A 21,406-nucleotide genomic window follows, 5' to 3' on the forward strand; every position below is an offset into this window, starting at 1 on the left:
AAGGAGGGAGGGTGGGAAGGGTTTGTTTTCATCACGTGCTCTTTCTCATGCTCTTTCTCCCTTCCGCTCGGGATCGTACGGTTGTTGGAATACGGAACACCCCCATGATCATGCCCATGATGGACATTTTACGAGTTGTGTGTGCTTGAAGCCTTGAAACGTGTTCAGTGCTTATTACGCTGTCAGCCATAACAGACAGCTGTCAGCTTTGGTACAGATGAAAAGTGGAAGTGTTACAGCGCTCGTGATGTGGCGCGTTCGCGCGGCAGTTCGTCGTTCTCGCGAATGCTCTCGATCTAGCAACGTGGGCTTGACCAGCATTGCCTCGTGAAGACAGCATTCGAATCCGGCGCTATTTTCAACGATTATGTCTTCAGAGAATCGCAAAATGCCCAGCCAAACCACTATGGCTCTGCAGCCGATAATCAGTTCTGTGCAGCGCATGGCCCTTTACGAAACGAAACTGGTACGGCCTGTGTTTGCTTTGGCCTTAATTTTGCGTTGCCGTTATGTCCCAGTCGCTTATATTTGCTCATCGTAACGCGTAAGAGCCGCGCGTTGATGCATGTTTTACCAGAAGGGCTACTCAGATGCAAACGCACGTCGTGAACCTATGCGCATGTTGATCGTGTATGCGCAGAACCTCAGCAAGAAAGCAGCGCTGTATTTCTCACCAATTATGCCTTTAGATTGGCCTTGAATGTAATGCAAGGCTGTGTGTTGGTTTGTTGACTTGTGCTGCGAATTATAATTGTCATTTCTCACCATATGCCTTATGGCACACTTTTCGAATATAATAATAAAAGAAAACTATCATTCGTGGAACAGTGCACAATGCATACCTTGGAAGTCCTTTAAAAATGTTGCTGCTCAGACTGAAACCTAGGACTTCTAGGCTCGTGGGTCTGTTGTTCGTACAGTGCATGCACATCTCAAGCATATGTTCCCTTATGTGCTGCTTTGCAGAAATACTATTTGGTTGGATCAAACAACACTCAGACCAAGTTTCGTGTGTTGGAGATTGACAGGACTGAACCGAACAAGCTAATTGTAATTGATGACAAGGTGCGTATTCCACACATTGCAACTGGTGCTTATGAGATAGAACTAATAATATTCACACATCTTTCCTTGCTTTGCTACACAGGTTGAATACAACAGTCGAGAGATTAGAGAATTCCTCAATGAAATAAGTCAGGGGAAAAAGCTTCCCAAAACTGGACAGAAGGGTAGCACTGGCCTCAACAGAACTGTGTCTGCATTTGGCATAGTAGGTAAGAGAGACATATCGCCTACATTTTGTTCAAGTAAAAGGGTTTTGCAATGGTGCAGTTTATCATGCTTATAGCTTGGGACAGAGGGTGCTAAATGTCTAGCCTTATCTATTGCAGGGTTTGTAAGGTTCTTGGAAGGATACTACATTATCCTGATCACAAAGAGAAGACGAATTGCCATTGTGGGCCATCATACTATTTACAAAGTGGAGGACACTCGAATGGTCTATCTGCCAAACAACACCGACCACAATCTCCATCCTGATGAGAACAGGTTCGTTTCAGCAAGCTTTGCCAGTTTATTTATTTATTTATTTATTTATTTATTTCAAATACCCTCATGGCCCTGAGGGCATTATTGAGGGGAGTGGAACAAGCACAGATAACAAAAATGAATACGATCACGGGTTACAGGACTACATATTGTTCACTGCACTGAGTTATTACAAATTTCAACAATTCATGGAAGCCTAGACGAAGAAGGAAAAAAAAAACGAGAAAAGAGAACAAAACCCAACAAAAACAAAACTACAAATCAAGAACACAGAGTTCATGTCGCACTACTAACCTAAGGGCACACATGTCATGAGCAAGAAAAGCAGGCAATCAACTTTTTCTTAAAATGCTCGAGATCGTCGGTGAGTGCCACATCTGCTGGCAAGTGATTCCACTCGGATGATGTAGTTGGAATGAAAGAATTTTGGCGAGCAGTAGTGTGACAAGGTGGAACGCCCACTTTGCGTGGATGGTCAATGCGCGATGAAACATACGTGGGTGGAATGAGCAAAGCGTTTTTCAAAACATGATTGAAATTGTAGATCTTAAAAAAAAGACAGAGTCGTGAAATTTTTCGGCGCAGTGAAAGTAATGGTAGTGACAATGTGCTTTTCATTTGTGTGACACTTGATGTACGGCCATAGTCGTGAAAGAATAGTTACTGCTCTCATTAGTTCTCGCAGCAGACTTTGCTGTTTATGTCTTGAAAATAATGTTCTCACTTCCATTCTTCTCTAGATACGTCAAGATTTTCCAGAATGTCGACTTGTCCAGCAATTTTTACTTCAGGTAAATAAGAACTGAACTAGTAAAGTCTGTCACAATTTTCAGATGTTTACATTGGAAGTTATTCTTCGTTTACTCTGACTGCCAGCATCATAAGGTCTTGCAGTAATACCTGTCAGAACCATTCTTGAATTCGCTGCCAAAAGCGCTTGCCCGAATGGTGCCATTCAGTTTTTGCTTGCTCCTAATCGTGTCTGGTATTAAAGTAACAAAGACAGCATCGCCGTAACATGAAAAGCTCCTGAAACCCTTTTAGTGGATATACATTGACAACAATGAACTGTAACACTTTAATAACCAAAACTTTTTGTTTTATGCATAGATTGTATACGAGACTAGCGTTTCATAAATTTTAGACCATTTGCAGAAATTAGCTCCCAGCAGAATGAACTAGTTTACACCACACATAATCTAATGAACTAAGGCTTATGCTGAAACAAGGTTCGGTTGCCAAGTGTTGCCTCTAAACACGTGCTACAGTGAGTATGCAAAATACGAGCTTTTAGCCACACCTCAAAAGCTTTCTTTCATTATAGAATGCGAGAACATGAAAACCGGCAACCCCACGAGCTGTTCTTGCATTTACAGTGTGTGTCATGACATATCACATGTCATTTTAACCTTGTTGACTTATCCAAGCATCCAAAGCTGGTAGCTACGCCAATACAGCCAAGCCAAGCTATGCAGAGAGCTTCTGTTACAGAAACAACGCTTGTCAGTCAGCATTTTCCCAGTGAGTCAACTCTTGGATGATGTCACCAGTCACATTTAGATGGCGGGAAAAACAAGTTGCTTCACTGACTGGCATGTGTGAAAAGAAGTTAATGTATCCAGTGTGTGCATGAATAGCCATAGACATGTTCTAGGATTTGTGAGCTCCATTTTCCGGAAGCAGATAGGATATAAAATTAGAGTTTGTTTAAAGGGCCACAGAGGTTAACTCCATGCAATTTTTGTTCTTCGTAAAATTTGATTGCTTGTCATTTTGGGGCTCTACTGACCTTCATTCAGCAGCAAAAAGAGTATTTATTATTGCTGAGAAGTTTAAAGTTGAAAATGAAATATTTTTTTCCCCGTAACTTGATATAAATTTGTGACACTGGTGACATCTAGTGTTATGGACTCCATGATTGCTGGCTGGAATCAGATGGCAGTGTGGTCTAGCATCGGAGACTTGAAAACAAAATTGTACTTGATGTCATTGCAGTTGACTTGTAAAAACACCTTTTGATGGTGATAGCGTCGTTTAGCTTCTCCCATTTCTAGCTTGTAAAGCTTCATTTTCAATGGACGCAGATTAATATCATTAGAAATCGTAATCTGTCGATACAGGCAGCCTTCAACTTCAGTTTCTCCACAGTGTTCACGTTGACATGGCTTGAGTAACACCTAGGTCATCTACTGTATGAGCCGAGCATGTCTTTTTTTTTCTTTTGTCACAGAGAGTACTGCTCCTCTTTTCTTGCAGCTACAGTTATGATCTGACACACACGCTGCAGTATAACCTGACTCCACTGTCTTGCTTTGTGCCCAAGAAACCTACAACATTCAGGAGTGAGTCGGAAGACTCGCTGTCTTCACCAAAAGTTTCTGAAGTGGAAGTTGCTGACACCTGGGACTTGCTGCCGATTGATGTGAGGCTATGGTTTGGTTACTAACCATTAGAAGCAGCTGCCGTAGTGCTGTGAGAGCCAGATATCACACTTGTACTGCGCCTCTGTATTACTCGGACTGCTTTTCTGTGTCGGAATACTTCAACTGTGTGTAGAGCATGCATACTTCAGCAGTCAAAAGCACATCATTCCTGGATATGCTTAACCCTTTGACACACCATTCTTTGTTTCCATAAAAATGAAATATTTTTCCGCTTAAGTGGTATTTTCACGCCGTAAGAAAGACAATTTGTTTTTTTTCTAGTGCAAAATACCAGCAATTGATTTTTTGTAGGGATGTGCAAAATTTCATAAGAAGTGTCATTAATTGATGAAAATAGCAACATTGAAATGTCGTGACTTATCAAGTAAACAAGTAAATAATTTATATTTTGAAGGTGCACATTAAACTTGAAACTGTAAAAAAAAAAAGTTACTACTGGCTGCAAATTATACCTAAGGAAACATGGTAGACAAACGGCTACCCCGCTTGCTGTTTTGTAAAATGTTATTTACTATATTCATTATATGGCGTAAAAAACCAGCTTATTTGCAAGATAAAGAATGCGAAATTCACCTGAAACAAAGAAATCGCTGCTAGATTTAACCCACTCTCAGAAAGAGTTCGCTTTGGCATTCATTAATTTATAATACACGTGAGTGTTGGGATCACTGCTAATATATACAGCAGTTTTACCCTTTCTTACGACATGGTTAAATGTCAGTGGCAAAGTATTACAGCATTGTTGGAACAGTGAACAAATGTAGCTGAGGTGAAAAATTTAGTGAATGTGCTACAAAAGCTGCGGAAATAGCTCACGTTATGTAATGAAGCCGTAACACTGATTTTTTTCTAGTGCGGTGGTTTGGACTCTCCATTAAAGTCGGTGTAGACCGTCACTCTATTTGTGTGCGAACATGCAAAAGCCTTGCTTCACCTGACGTAGTATGGTTTGTTTTCTCTTTGTTGATGAAACACCATTTTGAAAGGTGTCGCTAATAATTCGAGGAAGACACCAGTAAAATGATGCAATGATTGCCTAGACTGGCCAGATGTGTTGTAACAAATGTGTCTTATCAAACAATTCGACCAAATGCCTTTTCTGTGCGAAATTTAAGCTCAAACAATTCACCGGTTCAGCTGAGAGAAGCATTCTGTGGCGTAGGTTTGTGGGACAATCTGTACATAAATGACCCAACTCTTGGTGTGCCCTGAATATCTACAGAAAGGTTTGTTTTATTGCAGGAAGGTTATAGGCCCTCATACAAGCTCCCTGGTAGACGATTTCGAAGTGTGGGCAAGGAGGCAAGCATAGAAAACCCATCCAATATTGTTTTCAGCAACGTCTCTGAAGGTCAGTGGCAGTGCATTGGTGTTTTTTCAGGACTTGTCAGCATTTTATTTTTTTTGGCCTTTATTATTGCTTTGTTTTATTATTGCTTTGTTTACTCGAGAGGCCTTCGCTCGAGGTTATCCTGAGTTTATGCTAAGCATTTTGCTGGTATTTGAATAATCATACATTTATTGTGAAATAGGTCTGCAACGTGTTTTATCAGCTTTGTAGTCTGTTGGTTCTTGCTAAAAAAAAGTGCAGCTAGTTGTTAAGGTATAAATTAACGAAATGCAGTCTCTATGTGTAATTGGTTACGATAACCTGACTGGTGACATGACATGCTTTTGCAGAAAAACAAATTATTTCCGCACAGTCATGCAAGCCACTTGAATGAAATACCTGCCACCGTAACTGAAGGGATGTACCTGCTTCAACCCAGCAAACCAAAAACCTCTCAGAGACATCTAGCTAGACGTCTCTCAGAGGTTTTTGGTTTGCTGGGAAGACCTTGTAATAATCCCAGGCAGCTGGGTTTACTAGCCAGTGCTGGGAACATGCATCCCACAGATTTTTGGTAATGACTGTACCTGTGATGTCACAGCTTAAAATAGCACTTGTGGTTTTCCTGGCTTTGTTCTGCTCTCATTTTGGCTGTTGTGATTTGGATAAGATAACTCTTAGTGTCACAACTTTGATGGTGTGAACTTTAGTAATGATTGATTGCGTTCTGAGGTTACCTCCAGGACTCTATTTCTGACAAGAAATTTTTGTTGTGAGCTATCTTGTCTAAAAGTGGCATTGTGCACCTTGCATGCCTAGAACAAGCAATATTTGCCATGGGTGTCTTACTTTATGAGCCTCTGAGGTGAGGAATAAAGGTAAAAAGCCATTCAAGGTTGGGTAGCACGAAGGTCAGCATAACATTATATATGCAGACCCTGTAGTTGGCAGCATGACATGATACTAGGGTTGTGGAACATTCGAATCTTATTGGGCTATAGACTACAGGTCGGGATGCATTTTTAAGCACAAAATATTCATACACTGCTAGTATTTTATTGTTTGTTTGTAAGTGATTGTTTAAGCTTTGCAGTCAGGCATTCCTTTAATTTAATTGGAGCACACATGCAGAACCGTAAGTTGATGTGTGTTGTTGTTTACATTGAAATTGTTTCTATGCAGGGGCATGCTTTGCAGGACGCACCAAACCAAACTGGAGGTATGTGTGGAACTCCTACCTTCTGGAACCTGTGGAGCTGCACACTGACTGGCTGCTATATGTTACACACGGCTTTGTCGGTCAGACAAGTATCTTTTTTTTTGTGTATGGTCTGTGCAAGATAGTTCACTGTTCTTGCAGAATTGCCCATTGTTTGTTGCCTTGAACATTGAAAACCAGATATTAGTGTATATGGGCGTCCCATATACCTCACGCTGATTGCTCGTCGTTCCCAGAAGTTTTCAGGAACAAGATTCCTCAAGAGAGGTGCTAACTGTGAGGTTAGTAAAGTCACGTCTATACTTGATTTTTCAGTGCTCTTTCTTTTGCTTGTTGGCTATAACTTGACAAATTTATATGTTGTGTCAGTAGAAGTTTTGTTTGAGGAACTTTCCTAACCATCAAATGAACCATCAACAACTTTCTCTTTGAATCATTTGGCAGGGTGATGTGGCAAATGAAGTGGAAACGGAACAGATTGTCCATGACTCATCAGTTTCGTCCTTCACAAGTGGCAACTTCACTTCCTTCGTCCAAGTCAGGGGCTCTATCCCATTCAGCTGGTCGCAAGACGTTTCCAAGATGGTGCCCAAGCCAGCCATTAATTGTATGTTGCAATTTCTGCCTTCATTTTATCAAAACTGCTAGTAGAGGTTGTAAGTGTGCAGCTCCCAATAAAGGGCACCACACGCCCAGCTGAGCTCCAGGAAACAAACGAATCTGAAACCAGAGGTCTCGGCAGATGAAAAAGTAGACATTGAGCACGAAGAGAGAATTGTGTGAATGTGCATGTTCTAAATAAGCCAGTTCAGCTTAATTGAGCATCTCTTTAGGATTTCTTGCAAAATTCTCCAGGGGAGGGGGGATGGCTAAACCAAAAGTACAATTGCTGCGAGGCTTTCCACTTTGTGCAGAGCTGTGCAGAGCTGTTTCATCTGTCTACATTTTATAGTCTCTTGTTATTGCATTGTATGGAACATACTTTTTTCACTTGGCAAACCACTGCGCGAACTTTTCGAATCTTCATGTCAAGTTCGCATTTCTACACATTTGAAATATGAAGAACGTAAAGGAATGCCAACCAAGTACAGAAGAATTCATTCGAGGGTTTGTTTCCTCAGGACAGTTAACATTTTGATAGAATATTCCTTGTTCCCTTGGAACACCCCCTCATGCCTACATGCATGGCATAAGGTCACTGACACAGTGGCAGGGGCAGATTTATGGGCCATTCTTGTAGGGGTTGGTTTGGGAGGTTCCATTTGAATCATGTATTTCTTCGCACTTCTTTCATTGAAAAAATTGGGTTAAGCATTGTTTACCTATGTAAAATTTCTTGCTTGGGGGGGGGGGGGGGGGGGGAGTGGGGTGACTGCTCTCCCCCCTCTTATAAATCTGCCCCTGCCTGGTGACCACAAGAGTTTTGGTGTGTGTGCTTAAAATCTAGCTGCACTTCGGCCGTAATCGCACCCTGATGAAGGAACGGCGCATGTTCCGGAACAATGGGTTCTCTTTTCCCGCAAGAATCTCTGAACATGGTTGCCATTTCATTTTCTTCTTTATTAGTGCATCTCCAGCCAGGCAGATTTCTGTCGAATGTTTTCTTTAGAACCGGCACCTGAAATATAGTGTTAATGCAGAGGGTAATTGTGTTCACCCCTCTCTCCAGTGGACCTGGTGGACCCATACTGCTTTGCAGCAGGCCGGCACTTCAATCTGCTGCTGCGCCAGTATGGTGCGCCAGTAGTGGTGCTTAACCTGGTGAAGAAGCGTGAAAAGCGTCGCCACGAGAGCTTGCTCAGCGACCCATTCCTGGACAGCATTGACTACCTTAACCAGTTCCTGCCTCGCACTCACCACATTGCCTACCTGGCCTTCGACATGGCTCGGAAGAACAAGTCGTTAGTGCCCCAGCTGTTTATATTGCCATTCCCAGGTCCTCTGCCATACTGAGCTCATGGGGCAAAAGTACACCAAAGTGATACTCCTTCTTTTTGGCATGAGTTCAGACAGATGGCTAAGGAACACTGCTTATTGAAAATGCACCACTAAAGGCACATACACTAGCACCACCTGGTAGTGCAAAACACAAGCTTCCTAGACAGTGTAGGATGTTAGGCAATGTCACCTACACTGCAGATGTGTGATGTCATAATGGGTCACTAAGATATGCACTAATATGAAATGTTTAAATGCCTCTCGGTAAATGCTAGTGTTGTAAAATCTCCTTAAAATTTGTAACAGCTAGCAAATGCAAAAGTTTGTTGCAGGTAGCAAAGGGTTCAGGGCACCCTTAACTTTTGTGATACCACTGTACCTTGCTTGAGACCCAGGTTTATTTCCCCATCTGAATATTCTTCCTGTGTAACTGAGCTGAAAGTACAACTGTTACTTGTCTGTTCATTACTTACTTAATCAGATTAGTTATTTGAGCGCTTAACTCTTAGCAAGACCCCTGCACTGCTTAAACATTGGTTTAGAGACAGTTGTTGGGTGTTGTAAGCAAAATAGTTTTTACTGTGCAGCTCAAAGTGTCAAGCTTATAGTTTATGGTCTGCTTCTTTTGTATATATTTAGGAACAGAAACAAATGAAGTACTGCCTAAGTCCTTTAAGGACCCTAGTGTGCTTATGTTCTTTTGTCACTTGTCACTGCGATTTAAAGGGATACTGAAGCAAAATCTGAAAATTGAGCACAAACGCTGAAAATAGATTCTTGAAATGTGATTACACCGAAATCTAGTCGTCACTGCGCATATTTTTCAGCGCATGGTTTTATTTTCGATGTTTCATGAGCGTGCGCCAAGCCCTCCCGGCCAGCGCGAGGTGAAGAACGTGACGTCATGGCACCCTCCCGCGGCAACAAATATGGCAGCGACCTTCAATGCATGAAACCTCACTTCGGACTGGTTTAGTCATTGTTGCTGGCTTCTTCAGAGCGTTCACTGGCCATAAAGGGGCCACCGGTTGTTCGCTTTGTCTCCTGTCACCCATAAGAAAGCTTATGAGTAATAATTTGTTTTATTTTTTTATTTAGAGTGACGATTCTGCCCCCTTTAGGCTAAGAGGGGTGTCAGTTTGTTGACAACAATGCTTCCCCTCCTAAACACCAGATGGCGCCACTAGTCTGAACATCATCGCACTTCTGTTTTAAAAGTGAGAATGTTAGAAATGGCGTAAGGTCCGGAAAAAGTAGTTGCATTTAGCGGACGTAAGCGTGCATACGGTTATGGTATATAGACAGCATCGATTAACATCTTGACATATCTGTGTACGCCGTGAGCAGATGACAGACATGGAAAAGCCGTGAGTAGCGATGGCAATCATGCTTTTGCGGGAACGGTGGGCGCGCGGGTGTAATGACGTCTAGTTGCAGCTTCCACAAGCGGCCGGCTGCCAGGTGCAATGATACAGCAATAAATCGCGAAAAAAAACTTGTTATCCGCCTTTTCCGCTAAAATGCTTGTCGGATTTATCAGTTTTTGCCTTCAAGCTCTTGTTTACATGTAAAAGAGCAGCTCCAAAAGTTTGGTTCAGTATCCCTTTGAGGAACATGAAAGCTGTTTCACCCGGTACAAGAGCACTTGGCCTTGCAGCACTGTATCCTCTGTTCTTTCCCTTCTTCTTCCTTGCGCTTGGTCCAAACAGGAAGGAAGCCAACGTGATGGGGCGACTCTCTGACATTGCGTATCACATCCTGCGCAAGACGGGCATCTTCCACACCCGCGGCAGCGAGATGGGGCCCCTTCCCATGCAGTGCATGCTAGGTGGTGCCCTGACCACCTATGGAGCTCGCCTGCAGACTGGCGTCGCGAGGGTCAACTGTGTCGACTGCTTGGACCGCACTAACACAGCTCAGTTTGCCCTGGGAAAATGTGCCTTGGCTTTCCAGGTAACGACCACAAATTTCCCTGGCCGCGTTTGCTAGTGAAAGCAAGCAATTTACCACTTGTTTAAAATGGTACTGGTTATTAAAAAAATGAGGATGTGAAATGTGATATCAACAAGATTTTTATGCAAAGAAATTAGAGGTATACATGAGCGTACCTTCGTACTTTTCAGTGCGGACATACAAGGTCTGGTGTCAAACTATTTGAACATGAGTTTTATTTATGTAGCTGTTGTCTTCTCTGCAGCTGAATGCTCTTGGTGTCCTACCCAAGCCAGATCTATTCTTCGACACCGACAGTGTTCGGTAAGTTACTGGTCACTTGGTTACTGGTCAGTTACTGGTCAGTTACTGGTTAAGTTACTGGTCAGCTCAACTGAACTAGCACAGCTGGAGCACATAACTCACAATGCTTGTGATGTGTCTGGAATGTGAGAAGTAGTGAAGTAGCCCTGTTCAGTGTTGTACGATCGCATATTGTAATTATCTCATATATGTCCTGCAGCATGCTGGAGGTTTTATATGAAGATCATGGAGACACTCTGGCCCTCCAGTATGGTGGCTCCCAGTTGGTCCACAGGGTGAAGACGTACCGGAAGATTGCACCTCTTTCCTCGCACTCCCGAGACATAATGCAGACGCTGTCGCGATATCTCAGCAACACCTTTTCAGGTTTGAGCAACTTTGCATCTTGCTGCTCATTCTAGAGGAATTTATGCAGCTGGCACGTGGTGAGTGGTTGTAAAAAATTTGTACCAAGGACACGTGCTGTCGTGGACAAATCAAATATTTTTGTTTCAGTCAAAATGAAAATACGAATGACTCAGTAAATGAAAAATGAATGACTCAGTAACAAATTACGGCCCATTGAGTCTTTATTTGGAAAAGAAGTCATAGCACAGCACAAGTGCTTGGTCGTGTAACTGCGTAACTTGCATTGTTTAAGTTTTGTCGCAGTTATCTTCTCATTTGCATCAAGCCATTTGTGTTCCGTTTGTCATGGTAGAACACCATTACGTCTGAATTTCATATATATGCATGAGCATATAACTTTCTTTTGATTAATCGTTGCACTTACCACACCACAGAAGTTAGTAGTTTATTTAGGAGCTAGACATCATTGCTGAGCACATAGGTAATTATAATGCCATCAGTAGCTATAAAATTATTGATGGCATTCTGCATTTTCTTTGTTCTTTGGAAATTGTAAAATGAACACACCAGTCACTGCAATTAGTTTCTGAAAATTGTATGCCGAAAAAAATTTTGCCTCATGGAAGCAGGTGTCAGCAGGTACCAGCAGCCTCAAATAGAAGGCTAAGATATGTTCAGACCTCTGGGTTTTTTTCTTTTTTTTATTTATTTATGTCAGATTTGTATGTGTTGAGCATAGTCATTTGTGTGCATATGTTGCACGCATGCCCCTTTTAACCTTGCCTAGCCCCTTCATTCTCTGAAGTACCGTTTTTGGTTAACTTCTCACCAACATTGGTGCGCAGTAGAGATGTATTTTTTTTTTTTTTTTTCATTTTATTCCCTGCTCCAAATGCCAGATGCTGACAAGCAAAATGCCATCAACCTTTTCCTTGGTGTCTACCGGCCCTTTGAGCACAATTTTGCTCTTTGGGAACTCACAACGGACTATTACTTGCACAATTCCATCCCTGCTGGCAAGCTGATGTGTCACCGTAATCCGTAAGTCTGAACCTCACTCAGCATGCCTATTTTGATGGTCAAAAGGTGACCTTCATTTATACCACAAAGCAAACATTAAAGGGGCTGCGAAACACTGCTTGAGGGGATACCGGCTATACTTCAGGTGAGTTCTTTATGTCACACAGATGCTGACTTAAAAAGAATTACAGGAATCGATGAACAGGAACGGGAGTTATTCAGTGAAGAAATTCGAAAATACAAGCAAACAAAACGCTGCCCTCAACTCGATTTTGGCGGGGCTTCCCACTCCTGTTTCGCTCTCCCAATGACGGCACCTGGCGCAACCAATCAAAACAGCCAGCCAGAGCACGTCGCGGAAGTTTGTACTCCATGGTTGCCTGCTCTCTGTAACTCGTTCTTGCTGAGACTGGCAGCGTCGTTTCCATGCCAGAGCGTCCCTGGTGGTGTATTTTTATTTTACTTGCTTTGCAGGGCTTTTATCTAAGACAAACAAGTTGTTTTTGTTGATCTAATATAAAACGCAGACAGGTGACAAAATGTCTCTATTTATTCACACAATTTGCAGTATATTTACTGTTTGTCCGATCATCAAGCTCGCGCCAGGTGATGTCATATCCGCTGCTAAAAACCCGCCACTGTGTGGCGACACCATCAGAGCCATGAAGTTGTTTTTGGGAGGACATTAAAATATTAAAAAACGGAATATACGCGGTATTACCGACGCTAATAGCACCATTATAACTCACTGTATGCAATCAACAGGCAAAACAGTTAACTAAGATTGTGTTTCTGGGCCCCTTTCATGTGTTTATGTGGTTTGAGAGATAATTTGGCTACTTTACTTTGCAAGTCAACATTTAGTGCCTGTTGTGCTAGCATATATAGCTTGCTTTTTTTTTCATGAGGCATTGCCCTTTCCTGTTCACTGTAGCCGCGCTTTTTATCTCTCCTAAAGCATGCAGTTATACTTTTTTGCAAGTAGGACTTGATAGGGACCAACAGCTGACCAAAACATGTCATGAGATTACAATGCAAATGCAAAGAATTTGCCTCATATTGTAATACTTGAGCACTGTAACATGAAAGAAACGAGAATTTATAATTTTCATTGAGCATTGAAAATCGTATAAAACAAACTGAAGTGCCGCCTTGTGGTGAAAACTTGCCATTATCAATGTGTCCCACCATGTGACCACATCTCAGTAAAATATATCGCTGAGTTAAGTGCACAGAGCTTTTTTTTTTCAGCAGTGTTCCTCAAGTTTTATTATAGTTTACATTCTCTCCAGTGCACCCCTCGATGAAGAACAATGTTCTCTTTGCATTGCCGATGAAGTGCTTTTAGCTTTCGTCACTAGATGATGCCACAGCATTTTGCATTTCTTACATGAATTTTACCGGCAAGCAGTCATCATCACGCTCTTTAGTCATGGTTTCCGGCAAAGGGATATTTTAAAATGGCACATCCACTGATAGAAAAACTCTTGCTAACAATCTTCTACAGTGTATCTAACAAAACCACTGCGGAATCGAACACCTTAGGCAGTAAGTTTTTCGTTGTGCCGCAAAAAAAATTGGGGGCTTAAAATTCAGTTGGCAGTTCCTTTAGTGCAAAGCTTAGGTAAAATTTCACTTCACTGGAGTTGAAACATTATATATAGTCAATATTTTTCTGTCCAGCAAACATTTTGTCTACCAGTACACTGCTTACACAAGCCTTATGACCCTTCTTCCCCTTTGTGTGTAAATATATGGCATATAGCTTGTTGATTGCCATTGGTTTTGAGGTAACCAATGACTTTCCTTTGCTCTCTGTTTTCAGTTACACATGCTGGTTTGATGAAGAAGTTCCTATGTCTCTGCCTTTTGCTGTTGAAGAAGGTTTGCTATTACACTTCAGTTTGCTCTTTGTTTGTTCCGGTGGCCTGTGATAATACCGTACTTGCTCAAGTTTAATGTTTTCTTTTTTTTTCTGATAATAGAATTGAAAAGTCACCCTTTGTGTTAGAAATGAATCAGTAGTACTGAATAATTGATTCATTTTTTTCTTGTTCCATGCTGGTAAAAGTGACTTTCATATTACAACCATAGTCGCACACAGAATTTGTGTAAATGGAGTAAAACTTTGGAAAAATGCATTTTGTGGCCCCTTTTATGCTCAGTTATTGTCCATAGCTTTCCTTATTGGCATAGAAACCAAAGTATACTTCTTATTTTTATTTTGTGATGCATAGAATAATTTAGAAAGCTATGGCTATTACACAGGGTATCTTTTTTGTAGCCCTGTTAATTGGCAAGACTGACAGGTGCCTTGTGATAAAGTTAGGAATAATCTGCTGAAATGCATTAATAAACTTTTTACACATTTGCTTACTTGTACAGTTGTATATTGCAGGGCTGGAGGCAGCTGCTGTTTAACACCACCTGATTTTGCAAAAATTATTGTTGCGAGCACATAACAATCTAAGAGCCTGCAGCCTGCCACAGACTCTCTTCCAATTAGCAGAAACCAGTCCCAGCCAGGTTTATCCCATGTAGTATTGTTCTGACTGGCCTTCTCTTGAGCTGCCATTGGCTTTTGTGGGCCAAGACACATTTTTACGCATCACCATTTGTGAATTGATTCATGTCAGTTATTTTGGAAGTCACATTCTTTGGCAGGTTTGGCAGCAATGGGAATTTTGTAAACTGTCATAATTTTAAATGGTGATTGCTTTAAACTGATCATTGTAAACATAGACGTTGTGTAGATAACTTAGGATTAAATAATGCACTTCAGATCGTCATTGATTGCTATTTATTTACACTATACCTAAAGTGTACCATGCCAAAAATAGAGTGCATTGTACTCATAAAATTTTAACTTCCTGAATCATCTGCAGACTTTTATTTAAAAACAGAAGCAAGGATAAAAAGGTTAAAGAGATTGTACGAATGTGCTACTGGCATTTCCTTTTCACATGACAAAATGTAAATGTAACTTGGGCCTAAAGGCCTTCAAAGGCTGTTTATAGTATTTCGGCTTGCAAATCCTGCTAGATAATAATTACCGCAGTTAATGCACCATTAGCTAACAAGAAACTGCTCCTGCAGAAAATACGGTTTGTTGGTTTTAGTGTTGCATTTTTTTGGCAAGAAATGAGGCAGTGTTGACACACTGTGTGAATTAAAGCTTACTGACTTTCCTACTACTGGGGGCTGTTTTTATGAATGCTGTGCAAATAAGTTTCACATTTTACTTCGCATTTCTGTGTTTATTTCAAAACAGTGTTGAAGTACCATGGCAAGTCTCTTGTGGAAGTAATGAAACTCGAAGCCACCAATGAGAAAGTGGACGGCTTTCTGGAGCTGTACAGGCCGTACGAGATGTCGAGCCTGAGCGACCTGTTCATGTTTAACCTTAGTCATTCTGTGAGGTAATGTACTTTTCTTTTTTTGCAATGTTTTTTTTTTTTTTTCGTATTCATACATGCGTCAGTTACTAAGTCGGCTGTCTGTAAATCATACTCGAGGGGAACCGAAAGTTTCTTACAATTATGCACAGCCTGAATTAAGGCGAGTGCATTTTTAGTTTGCTTAGTGTTCAGAAGGATTTGCGGACAGGACTTGTTCATCCCTTTTTTTTCCCGTTTTTTGTGCGCTAGTTCTGTCTCACCTAATGCAGTGATTCTAGAACAGAGCTGAGTGGTGAACTGGCCTGTGTGCATTTTAAATGTGTTAAAATCAGCAAGTACAATACATACGTAATATGAAAATTGGAACAGGAGATATTTTGGACTATCATGGTCTGTTCTGCACAGGACATATATACATATACTGGGTGTTTCACCTAAGACTTTCTGCAATTTTTAAAAATAAGCTATTTGAATTAGATGCGCGCTTTTTCTGGCATAGCATTGTCAGTGGTGTAGTACATCATAATGCAGCTAAGACGTGCTACCTAGCAGGCTTGTTAACCAATATTTAATAGTTAACTTTTAAACTATTACCGTTGGGCTCCTTAATTATTGAGAGGCATGTAGCCCACCGTAAGTACTGTCGATATCCGTTTTTAGAATTTAGAGAACGCGATTATCCTCGGCGCTGTGGCCCAACTAATTTTGGCTATCTCGACGAGTTAGGTTCACTGGAGAGGTTGCTTTGCCTGCAAGCTTCTCAAACCGCATGTATTTTGGCGCGATGTAGGCGAAATTCGTTGGGCCACAACGCCGAGGATAATCGCGTTCTCGAAATTCTAAAAACGGATATCGACATTACTTACGGTGGGCTACATGCCTCTCAATAATTAACGAGCCCAACGGTAATAGTTTAAAAGTTAACTATTAAATATTGGTTAAAGGGGCCCCGCGATGATTTCCTCAGTACCAGTTAATATCGTTAAATAGATTCGTCATGCTTTCCAGAGACCAGAACAAAAAGAATTATTGAAATCGGAGCATGCAAACGAAAGTTATTCCACTCTGAAAATTCGAAATGAAAAGCTCAGACTAAAACGCACTTCACTCGCCCATTTCACTCACCCAGTGCCGAGATTGGGCGCTACCAATCAGAACCGCACCTAGCGCACACGCAGCGGAAGCGTGCATGCAGTTGTTGCTTTGTCGGGGCTGTAGACAGCCGAGCATTTTGACGGCGTCTGTCCCCCGTGTACGCGACGCCGTAGTCAGGGCAGGGGTGACTAACAACAAAGGAAGGTCGGAGTGGAAGGCTGTGGGCTGTAGCCCCCCTCCCCCCCCCCCCCCCCCCCCAACTCGACTGTGTCGACTGGATTTTTTTTTTCGCTGCCGTCTTGGTATGGTCACGGCCTGTCTCGACGCGTGCGCTTTCTGTTTTGAGCCAACGTTTTTTGAACAGCGCTAGCCGCCACCAAGGTTTGAAGCGGAATGGAAAGTGTCGCCCCTAGCCGTATTCTTGTTAGTTTTGCCGCCGCGGTGGCCCAGTGGCTATGGTGCTCGGCTGCTGACCCGAAAGACGCGGGTTCGATCCCGGCCGCGGCGGCTGGAATTTCTTTGGAGGAGAAATTCTAGAGGCCCGTGTACTGTGCGATGTCAGTGCACGTTAAAGAACCCCAGGTGGTCGAAATTTCCGGAGCCCTTCACTACGGCGTCCCTCATAGCCTTAGTCGCTTTGGGACGTTAAACCCCATAAACCAAACCAAACCTATTCTTGTTAGTTTTCGTTCGCTTTCCCTGCTTCTTTCCAGTTTTTGTGGCATACAAAAAGCTTTCAGTGCTCAGAGACATAATATTTTGGATTCATTTCGCAAGTATAAAGGAACAGTATGCAAACTGGACGCCCAACCAATGAGAAATGCAGCGCCCTATCTGGATGCCACCTCATTTCCGCTGCCGCAAATGGCCGCCGCGTTGCGACACCATCGGCTCGAAACAAGCATTTCTAGCGAAGATTAAAATATCAAATATTATGATTTCGGTGATCTCATTGCGCGTTCGGGACTCACAATGTCCCTTACTCTGCATACAAAGAATAAAGACCCCATGCTTTATCTACGTCGCAGGGCACCTTTAACAAGCCTGCTAGTTAGCACGTCATAGCTGCATTATGATGTACTACACCACTGATAATGCTATGCCAGAAAAAGCGCACATCTAATTCAAATAGCTTATTTTTAAAAATTGCAGAAAGTCTTAGGTGAAACACCCTGTATATGCCCTCTCCAGTTTATATAGGAATCCTTTCATCTTTTGCCTGCGTTTTCCTTGCTGTCTTATTTGTATTCTAATTATAAAGCCTCTTATCTCTTGGAACCAGAATTTGAACAGTTATATGGATGTACATCTTGCAAAACTTGGCATCTACTTGAGGTCAATGGATTTGTTGGTTAAACACCTATTCGTTCATGGCTTGTATTTTTGCTGCAGAGACATCATGCCAAACTCTGCCACAGACTACAGCCCGTTTTCAGTGCGGATCAGGCCTGGAAAGCACAGGGAAATCACTGGCAGCAACAAACTGCCCAACCCATCTGTGAGTGGCATCTCATCGGTGATGTCCACCTCTAGTGGGGCTAGCGACTCGGACAGCTCCGAGTCAAGTGACGCCGAGCCCGAGTTTATGGTGGAAAGTGACGAGTCATCCTCAAATGATTTGTCACAGAAACCTGTCACATTTGAGGTAAGCTGTAGCAAGCATACTCTTGTGCTGTGGTGCTCTCTGCTGATCAAAAAGGAAAATTGTAGAAAGGTGTGCAGAATTTGGTACGAAGTGTGGCTTGAGCACTTAATTTTTTACAGCTTGCAAGAATGGACTTCTAAAGTTTTTTTTGTGGCACAAAAATTTTTTATGGCTGTGGAGTGCTGGAAACTCAGTGAAACTTTGTGCATGTTTCTGCAACAATAAACATGAGACCAACAAGGCTTAGTCTCAATATTGTCTATAAAATTTGTCTTTTTGGAAAGCCAGATTTGTACACACAAGACAACTCTGATTCAGCATTATTAACAAAACCATGAGGCTCTTTAAATTCTTTTGTTTAACTGTAAGCTTATAAAAAAAGGAGTGATCTCTTGCAAGTAGTTTTGGTCATGTTTTGAAACAGTGGCCTCCACTTAATTATGTAGCTGAAAGCATTGTATTTTTCCTTTCGAAAGTGTGTAATTTATGCTTCCTGAACTCTTACCTTCCTTTTTTTGCATAGTCTGTCTTTCAGACAATGCTGCAGACCTACGGCAGGGAGATACATGAACCTTCTCCTAAGGACCTCACCATATACAAAAGGTAACTGCAACAAAGCTACTATCCTTTTTCTTCTCTTCATTCTTCACAGCTGTGAACATGCATGGATACTGAACTAGGTGTGACCTGACTAATGACAGTTTTTGAGTAGGATATACACATGAATTGACCTCAGGTCATAGCGAGTAGATGTCAGAAATTTCAACAAAATTGGTAGTGACATCTTGACCTCTGTCTATCGCGTGTTGCGTAAATCAGAGAAAATCGAAAAAAAATTATCTCGGCTTAACCGCGCGTTTGTTTGGGCTCAAATTGCGCACAGAGATTGCATTTGGTGGTCAGTTTTGTTTTATACTACATTTAGGTGAGGTACTTGCCTGATTCGGGCAGAATTTTTTGGAAATCCCCATCGTATGTGGTGACGACGATCCAAAACTGAAAGACATCGCAGCAATGGTACCCGTAGCGCCATCTCGCACCCACCGGAGAAACCCAGCTGTGCTAAGTGGAGAGCTCGTTTCTCCGATGGCTGCGAGATGGCGCCACGCGTACCATTGCTGCGAAGTCTTTCGATTTTGGTTCTCCGTCGCCACAGACGATGGGGATTTCCAAATAATTCTGCCCGAATCAGGCAAGTACCCCACCTAAATGTAGTATAAAACAAAACTGACCACTAAATGCAACCTCTGTGCGAAATTTGAGCCCGAACAAACGCGCGATTAAGCCGAGAGAATTTTTCTTCGATTTTCTCTGATTTGCGCAACAGTCGGTATATTTGCATTAGCCATTCAACAATACATTTTTATGGAAATTCACCTGGTACACGTGCTGTTTTTATACATGTAAGACTCACGGTTAGCAATTCTACAGATTATGAGACTAACACATTTACCTCAGGAAGGGGCCTTCCCCCCTTTCCCTCTTGTTTCTTGCATTTGCTCTCCAGTCGCATTTCAATAGAGGTGAAACTGTAGAGGCTCGTGTTCTGTGCGATGTCAGTGCGCATTAATTAAAGAACGCCAGGTGGTCGAAATTATCCGTAAGCCAAATCAAACAAACTATCCGAGAGGCTGAGCTTGATATGGCTGCAGTATGAATAACTTTTGCATGTTATATATTTGTTCTAGGTTTGTAACCCTGGGAAGAATGTCTGGAATGACATGCAGGAATGATGCAAGTAACATCTTGTCACCAAAGAGGTGTCTGCAGCTGTACGTTGGCCCTTTTTTTTTTTTCTGTTCAGTTTGTGCTGATTGTACTGCTCATGCTGCTGCTGTATTTGAAGAAAAAGAAAAAAAAGCACAGTGGATGTTGTCATTACATGTGTACCGGCACTGCGTATGGGACTTTTATAATGGCAACGCTATCGACATGTCCATCACATCATTGCAGCCCATGCATGTTATATCTCTGGCCTGAATCAGCTCAGAAAGCTTCTTATTTCAGGAACTGAAGGTGTCCTTGAGGAAGAAAGGCGTTGCAGATTGCAGTGTTATGAATTTTTAGTTTTTTAATCCTAAAGTTCCTGTGACTAAACTGACCACGGGAGAGAATGTCTGATTGTTAGTCTTTCCCAGCCTTCGAGCGCTAAAACCCACTCACAAGTATGGCGAGTGGGTGAAAAAAAAAAACATTAATCGCATATGTCTTAAATGAGGCATTGCATGCGTCTGTGATACCCAACAGTTTTCATTTTCTTCTAGGATAAGGCAGAGTGCCTTCACCATTGACTCAGTCTATGAAGTGAGCCCACCGCTGGTTCCGCGCTCATCACGGGACATCTACCAAGTCTACATTCAGAAAGGGAAGACTGGGGCCATGATGCCTAACCAGCATTCGCTGGTTACATACCAGCGATTTGTTGCCAGCAAATATCATTAGAGCGTGGTGATTACACCATGCTCATGATGTGATTTTGTACATACATATAAAATGCCTGATATATGGAGGGGGCTGCATGGTTGATATACATGAAGTATGCTTATGCAACAGTGCATTGAGTTTTCAATAAAATATGAGTGAGCATGTTTGTTTGCTTTAGCTGCAGCAGGATTCTGATCCATCTTATGGGGGCCCTGGCTGTGAGCTGTCTGATGTCACCTATGTGCAACATGCAGCACAGGCTTTGGCATTAGCACCCACGAACTTAGCCACTGTAAATCTCTGGTCCACATAACTGTGCAACGTGCTTGCAAAACCTTTTTTTCTATCCTTGCCGCGGCGGTCGCATTCCTATGGAGGCGCAATGCTAGAGGCCCGTGTACTTGCGATGTCAGCACACGATGTCAGCACATGGAGCCCACCACTGCGGCGTTCCTCATAGGCGGAATTGTTTTGGGACGTGAAATCCTATCAACGGAAATAAAAAAAAAACGTCCGTCGAGCCGGATTCGAACCAGCGACCTATGGATGTCTATAGTTCGCAACCTCTACAGTCCACCGCTCTACCAACTGAGCTATCGACGGGACGAGAGGTAGGCTGTTAAATTTGCCAATTATTGTTGACGTCCGTATGCTAGTAGCAGGACAAATTTTTGTCGAGTTTTTTTACTGCTGCAGGCAAACGTAAGAGGTCGACCTGCGTGCTTGCGACCAGTAGTACTA

General features: G+C 42.2%; 1 protein-coding gene and 1 non-coding gene across 2 annotated transcripts; one reads left to right on the top strand and one right to left on the bottom strand.

The window, feature by feature from the left end:
• Positions 1-60: 60 nt before the first annotated feature.
• FIG4 (polyphosphoinositide phosphatase FIG4) lies at positions 61-20,831 on the top strand. The gene is made up of 21 exons (XM_089570811.1): positions 61-466; positions 967-1,065; positions 1,148-1,274; positions 1,392-1,548; positions 2,289-2,339; positions 3,805-3,970; positions 5,235-5,343; positions 6,505-6,630; positions 6,722-6,822; positions 6,986-7,148; positions 8,211-8,442; positions 10,189-10,432; positions 10,677-10,735; positions 10,935-11,101; positions 11,983-12,124; positions 13,929-13,987; positions 15,375-15,522; positions 17,989-18,241; positions 18,765-18,844; positions 19,930-20,013; positions 20,506-20,831. The coding sequence occupies exons 1-21, from the start codon at positions 368-370 to the stop codon at positions 20,681-20,683; spliced, it is 2,844 nt and encodes a 947-aa protein (XP_089426937.1). The 5' UTR covers positions 61-367; the 3' UTR covers positions 20,684-20,831.
• Positions 20,832-21,177: 346 nt separating this feature from the next.
• On the bottom strand, positions 21,178-21,268 carry TRNAY-GUA (transfer RNA tyrosine (anticodon GUA)). Its single transcript is given in 2 exon segments — positions 21,178-21,213; positions 21,232-21,268. It is a non-coding gene; the product is annotated as a tRNA-Tyr (tRNA).
• Positions 21,269-21,406: the final 138 nt, after the last annotated feature.

The sequence above is a fragment of the Amblyomma mixtum genome, chromosome 2, assembly GCF_055824585.1.
Source record: "Amblyomma mixtum isolate Tamu chromosome 2, ASM5582458v1, whole genome shotgun sequence".
Taxonomy (NCBI): Eukaryota; Metazoa; Arthropoda; class Arachnida; order Ixodida; family Ixodidae; genus Amblyomma; species Amblyomma mixtum.